The sequence below is a fragment of the Vanacampus margaritifer genome, chromosome 10 (genome assembly GCF_051991255.1).
Source record: "Vanacampus margaritifer isolate UIUO_Vmar chromosome 10, RoL_Vmar_1.0, whole genome shotgun sequence".
Lineage (NCBI taxonomy): Eukaryota > Metazoa > Chordata > Actinopteri > Syngnathiformes > Syngnathidae > Vanacampus > Vanacampus margaritifer.
Window position 1 is genome coordinate 15,978,248 of NC_135441.1, and position 13,297 is coordinate 15,991,544.

At 44.3% G+C, this 13,297-nt stretch overlaps 1 protein-coding gene across 2 annotated transcripts; it reads left to right on the forward strand.

Moving 5' to 3' along the window:
* Positions 1–441: 441 nt before the first annotated feature.
* Positions 442–10,478, forward strand: fgf18a (fibroblast growth factor 18a). Of its 2 annotated transcripts, none has more exons than XM_077577867.1 (5): positions 442–1,028; positions 5,614–5,653; positions 6,508–6,685; positions 8,785–8,891; positions 9,015–10,478. In XM_077577867.1, exons 1-5 carry the CDS (start codon positions 997–999, stop codon positions 9,285–9,287), a joined length of 630 nt encoding a protein of 209 aa, XP_077433993.1. In that variant the 5' UTR covers positions 442–996; the 3' UTR covers positions 9,288–10,478. The 2 variants fall into 2 exon arrangements, with proteins under 2 accessions (XP_077433993.1, XP_077433994.1); XM_077577868.1 differs by lacking the exon at positions 442–1,028 and adding an exon at positions 1,555–1,610.
* The last annotated feature ends 2,819 nt before the right edge of the window (positions 10,479–13,297 follow it).

Consider the following 13,297-nt stretch of genomic DNA (forward strand, 5'->3'; position numbering starts at 1 on the left):
TTGGAGGTGATGTCATCGAGCTGTGTTTTGGCTGGTATTGTGTCGAGGAGAAGCAGGGAGAAGTACTGCAGCCCGGCTGCAACCAGCGGCTGAGGGCAGCGGGCAAGTCCGGAAAATCAGGTGCAAAGTGCGGCTGTCATTTCCTCCCCGAGTCCGCCACCCAGTCACAGCTGCTCACATCCTCTCCACTTACCCCCACCCCTTCCCTCGTTTTGCCCCTTCTACACACTACTCTGAGCTGGACCGCTCCAGGACCTTAATCGACATTTGTGACAGACAGACACTGTGGTGTCACCGAAGCGTCAGACCGGCGGAAGCACCGCGGGGGGGCAGACATGACCGAAGGCGCCTTGCATCAACCTGCGGCCGCAGAGCCTCCATCTCCCACCTGCTGTGTGCGCGAGCATCCTTCTCACGTCGCCAAGAACCCCAAACAGTTACTGGACCTACTCAGCTGGGACTGAAGCTCATTTGCTGCTGTCATCTCGGAGCGAACCCACCACCCACCGCCTTACGTAGCGCATATTTCCATTTACGCACCGGACGTTTGGATTACGCATAAGATTATGCGCGTCGTTCCACGAGGCTGCTGAGGGTCACCGATCTTTTTTCGGAGTTTGACAATCTTTAAGAAGAGCGCGCGTTTTCACCTGTTCTCTCCTTTGTCGGGGGCGCGCGTCGTCTTTCTCACAATTTTGCGCCCCCGCCCACTCGCCAACGCCGTGGACAGCTGTTCGAGGTTGCCCTGCGGTCACAGTGGCCCGACTACTCCGGCCTCAAACACCAGTTTCCCCACAGCCGCATGTTTATTATCCACGCTGTGGGAAGTGCGCCACGCCATCGCCGATGCCAACTGGAGTGGCCTCTAACTGTTTGACTCTGCCTAACATCCATCGGATTTCAACCGCAGAGGGAAACTCTTCGGACTGTCGGACTGGCTCAGGCCGAGCGAGGAGACTGACTCTGGGCCAAGTTCCATAGTGGAGGGGGGAAGCGATGTGGTCCCTTCTTTCCACGCTGACCGTCTTGTAAGTGACCCTTTTGAATCTCTTTATCGCGAAGTAATCAGATCTCTCTGCTCAGTCTCCCCCTTGTGTTTAAACTACTTTCAAATAAGCCGAGCAACACATGAAGATGATGGAGGGGTTGCAGTGTCAAACGATTACATCACTCCTCATCAGTCCCCGTGGAAAACATGCCAGGAAAGTCCTGTTTTGATTGGCTGACAGTTTGGGGTCACTAGGTCACACTTGGGGCTGTGTTACTCATAAAAGCTGCCATAAACATCTCCATCACCGTCTACACTTACTTCTGGGATGGCCGAAACTGGCTCTGGAAGGTCGTTTTCCCATCTCCAAATTTTTTTTTTCCTGTTGAAAATATTTTCAAGTCAAGTAACACAGACTTTATCTAGTGGGATAGGAACATGATAAAGTGCCAAAAGCAAATCTGAGGGAGGATGCATACTCTGGGGGCTGTTACTTGCCCATTCGAGGTGTGTCTTGTTAAAAGCCGAGAGGGATTTATTTTTCTTTGCTTGCATCGGCTCTACTTCTCCCACATGGCAGCTATCGCCAGATACTTCTCATTCCTCGCACAACCTGGACGGGGTGTGTTTCGTCGCCGCTGCCCAACTTTTTCCTCCCTGCATCCCGCTTGTCTCCATTTTACCCACCTAACTGCCTTCATCTGTCTCCTTGACTTGCAGGTAACTGTTTTTCCACAGATGTTTGCTAAGATAAAGTTTTGAATTAATAACTGATGAATGACGGCGCCCGGCAGTATCTGAGGACGAGCAGACCGACTGTTTAGTCTGCTGGTTTTAGCTAAGGTCGACCAAAGCCAATCATCGAGCCATTAATTTTCTTCTTGCCTATCACTTTACCGCAGACATTTATGGATTTATTTCCTACGCCCAGTTTCACCCATTTTATCAAAGTGTGGTATGCAAAGGGGAAAAGTCCTAACCGCAGCAACCTGTTGCTACTCTCTTAAAAGCCGCAGCTCCACTTTGAGGCTTTCCCAAACTATTGTTCCACAGTCGGGCCTGTTCCTGCTGATACCACTCACACACCCACTTGCCTCACTGCCGCCACAGAGGCCCACAGACTAACATGCAACGTGCTGAGGCCCGCCGATGCCGTGTTGGCCTACCGCTGTAACCACTACTACACACAGCTGAAACCGCCGCTCTGTATGCCGAGTCCCAGCAGGCCGATTGCGCTCTCTTCACACTGGTCCGCGCTGAGGCTCGCTGGTTCGACCGCAGTCTTATCCTGGTGCATCTGCGGGGACGCAGGTTTATGATGTCAGAGCTTTTGCTTGTTTTGGCAGACGGCCACAGCGCACCGGGCTTTCCTTCTTCCCCCATACCTCCGCTCTGTCTTTGCTCTGCCCAACCTTTTTTGTGCTCCTATTCTGTCCTTTTCTCATCCCTCCCCCACCCCCGAGCAGTCCCCTCTTTCCTCTCGCCTTCACTCTGCGGCTGGCATAACACGGAGTGTCTGTGGTTTTTGTGGGAGCGGGGAATCCAGTGTCGAGGCACTTTTCCTGCAGTGTCCTCGACGGCAGTACGGCCGTGGTGTTTTAACAGCTGAGAGTCCTCACAATGCACAGGGGCTCAGGTTTTTTTGGCGGTGTTGGTAAAATGTGAGGGCCAACGCAGCATTTCCCTGGACGTCTGCGTCTATTAGGATGACTGAAGAGTCAACACAACAAAGTATGCGCTGTCAGAAATGGGGATACAATATGTCTGTGTAAATTCTCAGCCATCCAGGTCATGGTAATCGACTAAGGGTGAACTGAAGGCAACTGGGTTTAGAAATACAGAGCCATTTGGATTAAAGGGAAAATTGGATTTGTCTTGGATACATTTGATGAGTTGTACAAAGGATGACCACACTTTCAAAATTAAAACAGGACACTATAATTTCACTGTAAATGGTGACCAAGGGTTGTGTTAATACTTTAGCTATTGCTAAATGCTATCTTGGTTGAGAGTTCATCAGCGCTAAATAAGTCCTTTTTTCTTACCCCCCCGTCCCCCCCCCCCCTCCCCCGGGGTAAATACATTGGCACAACAAACCTCGCGGTCCCACATCGAAACATTGGAAACGCGCCACCAGAAACGCTCAGCTCGCATTCGGTCTGACTACATTTCCCAAGATTCTTAGACACAGAATCAGGAAATAGTTCTAGTTCCATTATGATGCAAACGTGAATGAGAAAGTCAATAGGAAGGAATTTAACAGTTAAAATTTCTTTTTAATTGGTATATTGTATGAATCGCTATGACAACTATGCGACTGACATACACATGGCCCAAACAACCTGCTTTATGACTGGACAAAAAAATAAATAAAAATCAGACGCTGGGATGGGACCTGCGTAATGAGACACAATAAATGCCAGTAAATAGACCCTAAGCTAAATCATAGCACATTTCCAAATGCCAGAAAAGTACAGGTATTTTCCCAAGTTGACAGAATTATTTTTCTAAATGTTCTTACTCGACTTGATATGCGAGACTTTCTCTCTGCATGTTGTCCCGTTTTGATGCCAACGTTGAAATGAGCCAAGTAATGTTGCCCCGAGGATTTGGCATAACGTGGATGTTGGTCTTACTTGAAGCAACACTGTTCTTACACCACAAGTTCAGTCAGATTCACTGGTTGTGGCCAAGTAATCTATTGGACAAGCTTAACAATCAGTTAATCTGTTTCTTATTAAACTCATCACTAGTGCCAACCAGTTATTGTGAAGGGGAAGAACCCCCCACCCAAAAAAAAATTTTTTTACAATACGTTTTTTGCACCCCCAGCAGTCTAAACATCTCAGGGGGGGCTGCCATTTTGCCATTTGCCGTCAACTGATAATGACATCACAGTTGCTCGGGTAGCGACCAATCAAGGCCCATTTTTAACATACGTCACATAACCAAAGTCAGACACCAGGTGAGCTGTGATTGGTCGTTACCTGATCCCTGACCAACCGAGATGCAATTTTCAGTTGACAGCAAGTGGCAAAATGGCTGCCCCTGATAGAGATAAAAATGGGTGGATTTTTGCTGCTTAATTCACATTCCACAAATGCAATATTCATCAGAAAGTCGTGTTAAAAATAGTGGGAGCGCATAGAAGACATCCCCTTTTTTGAATGTGTCAAAAAGAGTAGCGGAATAAAGCAAGGGTATGCGATGAGGTACATTTGCCAGAGTCAGAAGTTGGTGGTGACTTATGTTATGATGTGCATGACTTGTAACCTCTTCCCCTTTATTTCCCATTATTTATCTTTTTGTCTACTTCTCACGCCAGACCAGACCACACTCTGTGGTTAATACTGTCCAGTTTTTATTCCTCCTGAGAGATGAAACCTTTTATGACTGCCCTCTTCTCCCTCTCACATAAACTTCAGATTTTATCTTCACCTTTTTTTTAATTCTTGCCAGCAGCATTCCCTGGTGATTTATTCTTGCATCACCTTCCTCTTTGTGTCCAATGCTGCCGGTCTCTCCACCACTATCTCCCAGTCTCAGAAATGGTGCACATGTCTTCTCTTCAGCCCAGCTGTCAGCTGCCTGCTCCTTCTGTATACACACATCTGTGTGCATGCCCATGACAGTGCGGAGGAGTCACCTCACTAACCCCAAACATAAACCGGGAGGCAGGAAAAAGATAGGAGAGAGAGAGAGAGAGCGGTGGAGGAGAGATAGGGAGGACTAAAAGAGTGGAGTAGAGATGGAAGAGGCACACGGAGATGAGGTGGGGAAAGACAAGATTGGTCGAATTGCTTTTCACCTTCCATGCGTGGTTCTGAAAGTCATTAAGTAGCTAATGCAGAACAGCTCAAGACTACCAGACTTTGCACAATACCGATCGAGAGCTTTAAATAACAAACGATAGCTCCAAGGTTTATGGTCTAATCTTAGATAAATAGAGATATATTTTAATTGAAAAAAGAACCAGCTGCTTCTGTCATGAGACTCAAGTAGTCCAAAGCTGAGGCGCATGGTAAGTAATAACAAAAATAAGCAGTGTGACTACACACATGACTTATGCATCACCATAATTATTCCTCCAGAAATAATTTTTCCGCACATTTGGTAGCTCATGTTCTCACTTATTCATAGCATCTCTAATTGGTACCACAATCCACTTCTGGCCAAAACCACATCACAGGCCGGTGTGCACCTGTAGTCAGGCCCAGCTGTCTACATATCCACAGCAGCCAATAAAGCGACTCATTCCCTCAGATGTCCCAAGCAAAACATATTCTATTTGTCTCGGCATGTTTGCCATTCGGGTACCGTCCAGTCGGGTCATTTGAAGGCCAGATTTTGGCATGGCCCGGTCAGAACTTTGGGATTGGAAAAAAAGTCAGGTAGAATAGCTATAAACAGGGCTGTGGCTGTTGCCTGTCTGCTGATGCCTGGACATCTGCCTGTCTTTATGTCAAGCCAACAATGTGTGCAATTGGCAAATAAGGCAACGTGCGGTAGGTGGGGTGGGGGGCGGGGGGAGTGTGGGTGTCCATGGGAATTTTTGATGGTGTCATGCTTGACTCTTGCAGCTGTCATTGTTTTTTTGACTATTGCTCTGTTTTGACTATTTCCAGATGTATCCAGATGTTGCTGGTGATGTGCAATCCATTACAGGTGAGAAGCAACAATGAGGTTATTTTTTTACAGTACAGTAATAAAGACTCTAAACAGAGTCTATTTGGTCCCACTCTAAACAGAGTAAAAATTACACTTGGAAGAGGATACAATATATATAATAAGTATTTTTACTATGTTCGAGAGAATTGGCCCATGCCACGACAAAAAACTAGTAAAGTTTTTTTCGCTCAGAAATTACAAGTACATTTTAGAAGGACATTTTTTTAGTACATTTTGCTAGTTTATTTTATTTTTTTTAAGTTACACAAGGTTTGATGAACAAACTCACGGCCTTCAGCTTGGGAGACAATAATAATAATAAAGTATCTCAAGGGTTGAGGAACAAATCCACAACTTCAGGTTGGGAGACAGCCACTCTACCACCTGTGCTATGCCACTCCTACTGTTTGCTAATATCCAAAAGGAGAAAACATTGATTCCAGCTGACACGAGCAATATACTAACACACAGTAGGAGCGGCATGGCTCAGGGAGTAGATTGGCTGTCTCCTAACCTGAAGTTGTGGGTTTGTTCCTCAACCCTTGAGATACTTTATTATTATTTTATAAACTAGTAAAATTCAGTCAAAATTTCTCAAAATTTAATTAGAATTTCTGAGTGAAAAAAATATTTAATAGTTTTTTCATGGAATAGGCAAATTCTCTTGTACACAGTCAAAATAATTTGAGTAAAATTTACTTCTAATATTTTACTCTCTTCCAAGTTTAAATTTTACTCTCTTAAGAGAGGGACCAAATATACTCTGTTGAGAGTAAAACGTACTCTACAATATTTATTGTGTAGTTAATGTAGGTACACTTTCTCAAACCTGTCTGTCGTGTTTCCAACAGGTACTCGGTGTAGATGGGGTCAACTTCAGCGTGCATGTGGAGAACCAGACGCAGGTGCGAGACACCATGAGTCGACGACACCACCGGGTATACCAGCTGTACAGTCGCACCAGCGGCAAGCATGTCCAAGTGCTGGGACGTCGAATCAGCGCCCGGGGAGAAGATGGAGACAAATATGGTAAGACAAACACACACAAGTACAAAGCCAGGTGAACAGGTGTAGGTGGAAGATGTGCATACCTCCCCAGGCTTTGGAGATTGTCTTATAGGAGTACAAAGACCTCATCGACTGGTTGCTGACTCAGTGATTCACAAGCCAGCAAAGGATGCAAAAAGAGCGAGAGAATGAAGGTGTCTGTGTGGAAAAAAAAGTGTGAGTTAGTTAGAGGAGAAGGCTGGTAGGCGGTGTCAGACCTGATGGTAGAAACTCATCTTCCTCATCGATCTACGCATTGATTTCTCATCCTCGCTGTTGTCTCCTCTGGATTTAAAACAGCAGGCTTCCTCTCCCTGCCTCCCTCCTTCCCTCTCCACTTCCATGCTTTAACACTCCCTGTGTCCATCCCCCATTCCATCCTCCTCTCCACCTTGAATGTAATTACGCCTAAACCCATTCTTAAACTACGGGGAATCGATGGGCAGTAGGAAGCCTGGAGTTCATGTTTCTTTACATGCTCCTTTGGTGGCTTTCATTGTATCGCTCCGCCATTCACAAGCAAATGACGAACATTCCACCTCAAGCAATCCATTGTCTACTGTAAATGCTTCAGAAAGCATTCCAAAGACTTAAAGAAATCGGGTCTTGCGTCTGATGCATGAACAGCGATGCAAGAGAGCTGAAGGGATATGAGAGGAGAGTTGGGGGGAAGAGGAAGGAAGAGGGCAAGAGGGAAGGAGGTATTGATTTCTCTTGACCCCTTTGTTGACTAAGGTCATGTAGGAACCATTTTAGGGATTTATTTTTAACCAGGCTCAAACACTCTTTGAGGATAGGAAGTGATATTGCCCGCAAGGACGAATGTATTCTATCCTGTATGTGCACAAATACAATTACAGAGACCCAGTCAGAGCCTTCTCTTGCTCTTTGCATGCTAAAAAAAACACCAGTATTATGGTTTGTTTTTATGAGACCAATTTGTAGGCAGCAGCCTCACAACTACGTGGACCACTTTATCTGTAAACCATCTGTTCGTCTAGAAGGCACGGAATGATCCATTGACGCCATAAAAAAATGTGCTTGGGTCCTTCAATCCAGTACCCCAAACAAAAGGAACCAAGAATTCATATATTATTGTTCTTTGTACTTAAAACAACCTTTGACAATGAAAGTGCACAAAATTGTACCAAATTGAACAAATGCTTTCCGAATTGTTTCTCCAAAGCAATTTGTCATTTTCATTCATGTTTTTCTGTGCTGGACAATCAAGTGGCCGCATTGATTGTAGCTTCATCAATTAGTTCTCAGTCCTGAACAGTACCCCGCTATTGTATACTGCTTGATAGAAAAGGCTGAAATGGTAGTGAGTCTTGATGGTGTAGTGGTTCATTAGGCTGACTCCAACACAGTCGACGTTGATTAAATTCTCAGTGACCGTGTGAATGGCTGTCAGTCTCCGTGAGATATTACAGAAACGTTTTGGGATTGCTGTCACAAAAGATATATTTCAAATACAAACAACACGCTTTCTACTTCAAAGTAATTCCCATAAAGTATAATGCAATTTCCCAGTCTTCTCTGCCACTTCATGCACTCCTTGAAGGATTTTTCAGGATTCTCCACAGATCTGTAGTCACGGCTGTCCTTGTCTTCAAAGGGGTGGGCGAGGAAATCATACCGAGCCAGGTCTTGTGAGTTGGGAGGTTGCGCCAGCATGGCGATAGTTCGTCTTGGCCAGGGAGTGTCAGATACTCAGGGCATTGTGAGCGCACATCTCCAGCTTCTTCTTGCACACTGAACAAGGCAAATGCCACAGGATTCCATTAGTAGACGTCCTGGCTGATCGTCTGGCTCACACTGAAGACAAAAACTTGTAGGTTCGAAATATCTATTTTGTGACACTAGTCCTGGAGCATTTCTGACACACCCTGTTATTGACTAATGACTGGCGACCAGTCTAAGATGTAGTCAGCTATTTGGATGGATAAGCGTCTGTTTTTAACAATCTCAAACATAGACTAACATAACAGATAGAGATTCTACTGTGTTGACACCCACACGTTGCCATTGTCTTCATTGGCTCTAACGTCTGTCTGTCCGTCTGTCTGTCCCTTCACAAGCCCAGCTCGTAGTGGAGGCAGACACCTTTGGTAGCCAGGTGAGAATCCGGGGCAAAGAAACCAACTTCTACTTGTGCATGAACCGCCGGGGCAAGCTAGTAGGAAAGGTAAGAATGAATTTTGTTTACATCAACATGTCCAATACAAAATGACTGTGATGCTCTGTTCTGACAATTTCTCTTTGTTTCTCTTTTCTTCACACGTGGTTGCCTGTGCTTCCTCTTCCTCAGAAGGCTAGTAACAGAAGTGCCGACTGTGTCTTTGTGGAGAAGGTTCTGGAAAACCACTACACAGCTCTGATGTCCGCACGCTACACGGGCTGGTATGTGGGCTTCACAAAAAGAGGGCGCCCTCGCCGCGGCCCCCACACGCTCCCCAACCAGCAGGATGTACACTTCATGAAACGTTTCCCGCCTGGGGAGCAACCTGACCTCACCACACCATTTCGCTTCACCACCATCAGCAAGAGAGGCAAGAGGGTGCGTGTTACTGGGCCCCGCTAATGGTGGTTCACGCCCAAACTCGAGTTGCCTGAAAGCCTTGACTTGAGCCTGCCAAAGGCTGAACTAGTCAACCAAAAACCATTCGCATTCCACTGAAGAACTCGCTTTGTTGGGACAAACATTGACCAGAAACTTGATGAATCATTCATGGGGTTTATCTTTACACCAACCTATTTGCCACTACAGCCCCATAGTTGTAGATCATTCCTTTTTTTTTCCCCTCTCTGGGACCAACCGGACCCTTGGTGGTCCATCACTGGAAGCGATATGGACCTGGTCTGCTTCCCTTCACAGACCAGAACTATTGACAGAATACCTGAAGGGCAGCCAAAAGAGTCCAAGGCTCACGGCCCCACAAAGGCCTTCATTCCACAACCACAAAAAAACACATGGCCTTTTTACATCTCCTGCTGTGGACCAGCTGGACAATATCAAGAATGGAATTACAACTGGCCCATACAGAGAGGACAAGGGTGAAAAGGGGTGAGTGGGTACTCAGTCTAAAGGGAAAAGACTGCATTGTGGACAAAGGGATGGAATGATCCGCGCAGAACGAGGATCAAGAATGGACTGTTGACATGCGATGCACTTATTCCTCTTACCGCTAGATTGGTAAGATCCTGTGAGAGTGATTGATGGATGGGTCAGTGAGGGAATGGGGTGACAGACTCACTTAATACATGCATGCCTGTAACAGGGAAAATTAAGAAATTAATGTGTGTGTTTGTGTGAGTGCATCAACAAGCATGTGGGGAGAAGCTCAATCAAGAGGGACCCTGGAGACTCCGACGGCATGGAGCAACTGGAATGTATAGAACAAATGTACCAAAAACAACTAGCCAATCGCAGAACACCAAAGCAGTGAGCAACCAAAGACAACTGAGGGCCTTCTTCAGGACTCCGCCCTTTTACCATGACCACAGAGGACACAACACTCTGCTAAGTGGTGTAGAGGGGCAAAGATGAGCACAGACGGGGAGCACACAAGGGAAGGTGCCTTCTAGAAGCATCACTATAGAAACAACCCCCAGGGGATGATGCTCCTGTGCGATACCGTGGATACAGAATGCTGCTACCAGGACATTCAATGGAACAAACCAAAGTCTCATGCATACACTCAGAAGAACAAAATATTAAAGGGAACAATTTATTGAAAGCTATATATATTATATATATAAAAAGAAAACAGAAACACAAAATAAGCAATCCTACTATGATGTTAGTATAATTATTATGATAAAATTATTTCATTTATTTATTTCAGCTATGTGTGCAGCAGTCTTTCTCGACTCAGTAAACCTTACAGAAACATTTCAATGTGCCTCTGAATTGATTTGTCCCCACATGATTACGCACAAGAAAAGACAATTTCAGGCTTCAGAATCCTACATGAGAACAACCACACATGACTGTTGAAGAGAACGAAGCATGAATGCACAGTGCATGCAGGGGGTGTGGCCTCAATAACCCTGCTAATTAGTGTTCTGTGTCCATGGGATACACACACTTCAGATTAGAGATTCAAAGGAATTTACATTAAATCTGGCCTGGGTGGTAGGATACTATTATAAAAAGTCAAATTACAAATAAATTAAGTTGTGATTTGCCAAAGAAAAAAATCTGATTACTAGTAGGACAATTTATGCATAGGCAATGACATCTAGGCACTAGTCTATCACTACTAGTAAAGCACTAGCTGTTGTAGTTAAGTAGTAGAATTTTTACGTCACTAGTAGTACCAGTAGCACACAGTCGTCAAATAGTGCAGTTCCCCCCACCCCCGGTTTGTGACGCAATTTTTTCTGTTAGTATGACCTCTATATTGACCTTAGTGAAGTCAAGTAAAATATAAAACTCTTTACAGTAATAGGTTCTATGAGTCTCCACTAGTCTAAACATGGCATTCTGATTAACATTGTGTTTGTAGAATATGAATTAAGCAATAAAACCCACCCGTTTGTATCCATCTAAGGGGGTGGCCATTTTTTCCACTTGCGGGTCTCTGAAAATGCCTTTTTGGGCTCAGATAAAGACCAATCACGGATCACCTGTTTTCTGAGTTTGGTCATGTGACGTTCACAAGCTGAGCCGTGATTGGTCAATACCTGACCACTGAGCAAAAACGGGTGGATTTTGCTGCTTAAGTCATATTCTCTAAACGCAATATTAATCATAATGATGTGTTTAGTCTAGTGGGGTAATATAGAACATATTATTGTTTAGGAATTTTTTGACTTTATTTATTAAGAAAATCGAATAAAACGCTACTCCGTCTACTAACAATGTATGCATGCGGTGGTGACGTCACATTTTAAAAGTCATCTTTTCTCCAATTTTACTGTTTTTGTCCGAGATGAACTGCCTCGTTCGGAAACCGTTGCGCAGTCACTAAATAAAAGCTGCGTGTCGATTTCCTCCCTGCAGCGTGAAGCACCAACATGCCCTATTGTGTTTGAGTTACTTCTCTTCTCATCTTTCCCCCATAACCCTCCCCTTCCTTCCATATCATAGCAGGAGGTCATTGAAGAGATGTTGCTGCCAAATGACCCAATCGTACGGGCACACAAACAGCTGACTCAGAGGATTCCGATTGCAAGGCAACAGGAACCGGTGTTGAGGCGGGAGGGCAACGAGGCTGTGGGATAAAGAGGAGCAAGTCAGGGGTGCCGGTGGGCCGATTTGTTCATTTGTGGAACATTGTTCCAGCTGCACTCGGGGAATGATGGAAATATTTTGCGTAGCCAAACCCAAGAGTGGAAGGTGTATGGTAATCACGTCGAGGAAGGAATGTCAAGTATGAATGTGAGAACGGAGCAGTGACCTGAGAGCTGCAGGAATTGTGGGCCAAAATCCCACAGACCCAGCGGAAGCACACCCATTCACGGACATCATAATATACCAAGCACATGATTATATACGTAACATTTCCAGAATCTGAAACACTCTTATGTATAAACCAAGAAATAAGTAAAACCACCCTCTCAAACACACCCCATCCCTTTCAATGTACAATAGTGAACCACTTTCTTATACAGCAGTCTTGCTTCATGCGCGATGTTGTATTTATTCAAACATGCATTCTTCTCTAAGTTATACAAGATGGTGTGTGTGGCCTACTGTAACAGGTTGTTTCTGACCACACTGTTGGGATTAACTGGGTTGATATTGCCATCTAGTGGACATTATTTTCACATTCCAAACAGCTTCATGTGGAACAACTTTTGGGTAGCTTTTCATGGAATTAGGTAGTGTTGCAATTATTCACATGAAATCTGGAGTGAAATTTAAGGGTATCTTCATGAAGGAAAAGACACAAGAAAGTATCAAAAGACTGTAAAAGGTTGTTACGGGTGATAAATCCGATTGGACAGTTTTCAAGGTTATAAATACTTTTGAATATCAAAATATGTAATAGGTTTTACTTAAACTTGTCACGACTGAAAAGTTTGTTAGAGATATAAATACATTATTTGCCATTTTACGTTTTTTTGTTTGTTTTTTAAATTATACATATCTGCAATCCTTCAGGACAGTTCTGAGTAAATGCAATATTTTGTATCAAACTAAATAACGTTTCCTTGTAATTTAACATAATCGAGATTATCTAATGAAATTTATTTCAAACAACAAATATGCCTGTAGGCTACATGACAATGGCCTAGATTCTCAAAGTGCCGAAAAAAGAAAAAAAATCCTTACAATCGTCCTCCAATACTAATAACTCCAATACAATAACCAAATACAATTTTCTTATTTAACTTTTAACTGAGTACTTTAGCGTTTAGCAGAGTTTCAAAGTATGTAATAGATTTAGAAATGCATGCATCAGATTGTACAAGCATTGACTGCAGAAGAGATAAAAAATTAAATAAAATTTTGTGGCAATGTTTCCGCATGCTCTGATACATTTCCATTTATCCAGTCAGGAACACTACTGAATATTAGTAGACTTTTGGCTCATGTGTAAAATCTGTCACGCAACCTAACCAGCACGTTTACAAGCACATTTC

Excerpts from the sequence above, each read along its gene's own strand:
- fgf18a (XM_077577867.1), top strand. The coding sequence starts at position 997 with ATGTGGTCCCTTCTTTCCACGCTGACCGTCTT. Across the intron at positions 1,029-5,613 it reads CTTTCCACGCTGACCGTCTT|ATGTATCCAGATGTTGCTGG; the intron begins GTAAGTGACCCT and ends GACTATTTCCAG. Across the intron at positions 6,686-8,784 it reads AGAAGATGGAGACAAATATG|CCCAGCTCGTAGTGGAGGCA; the intron begins GTAAGACAAACA and ends TCCCTTCACAAG.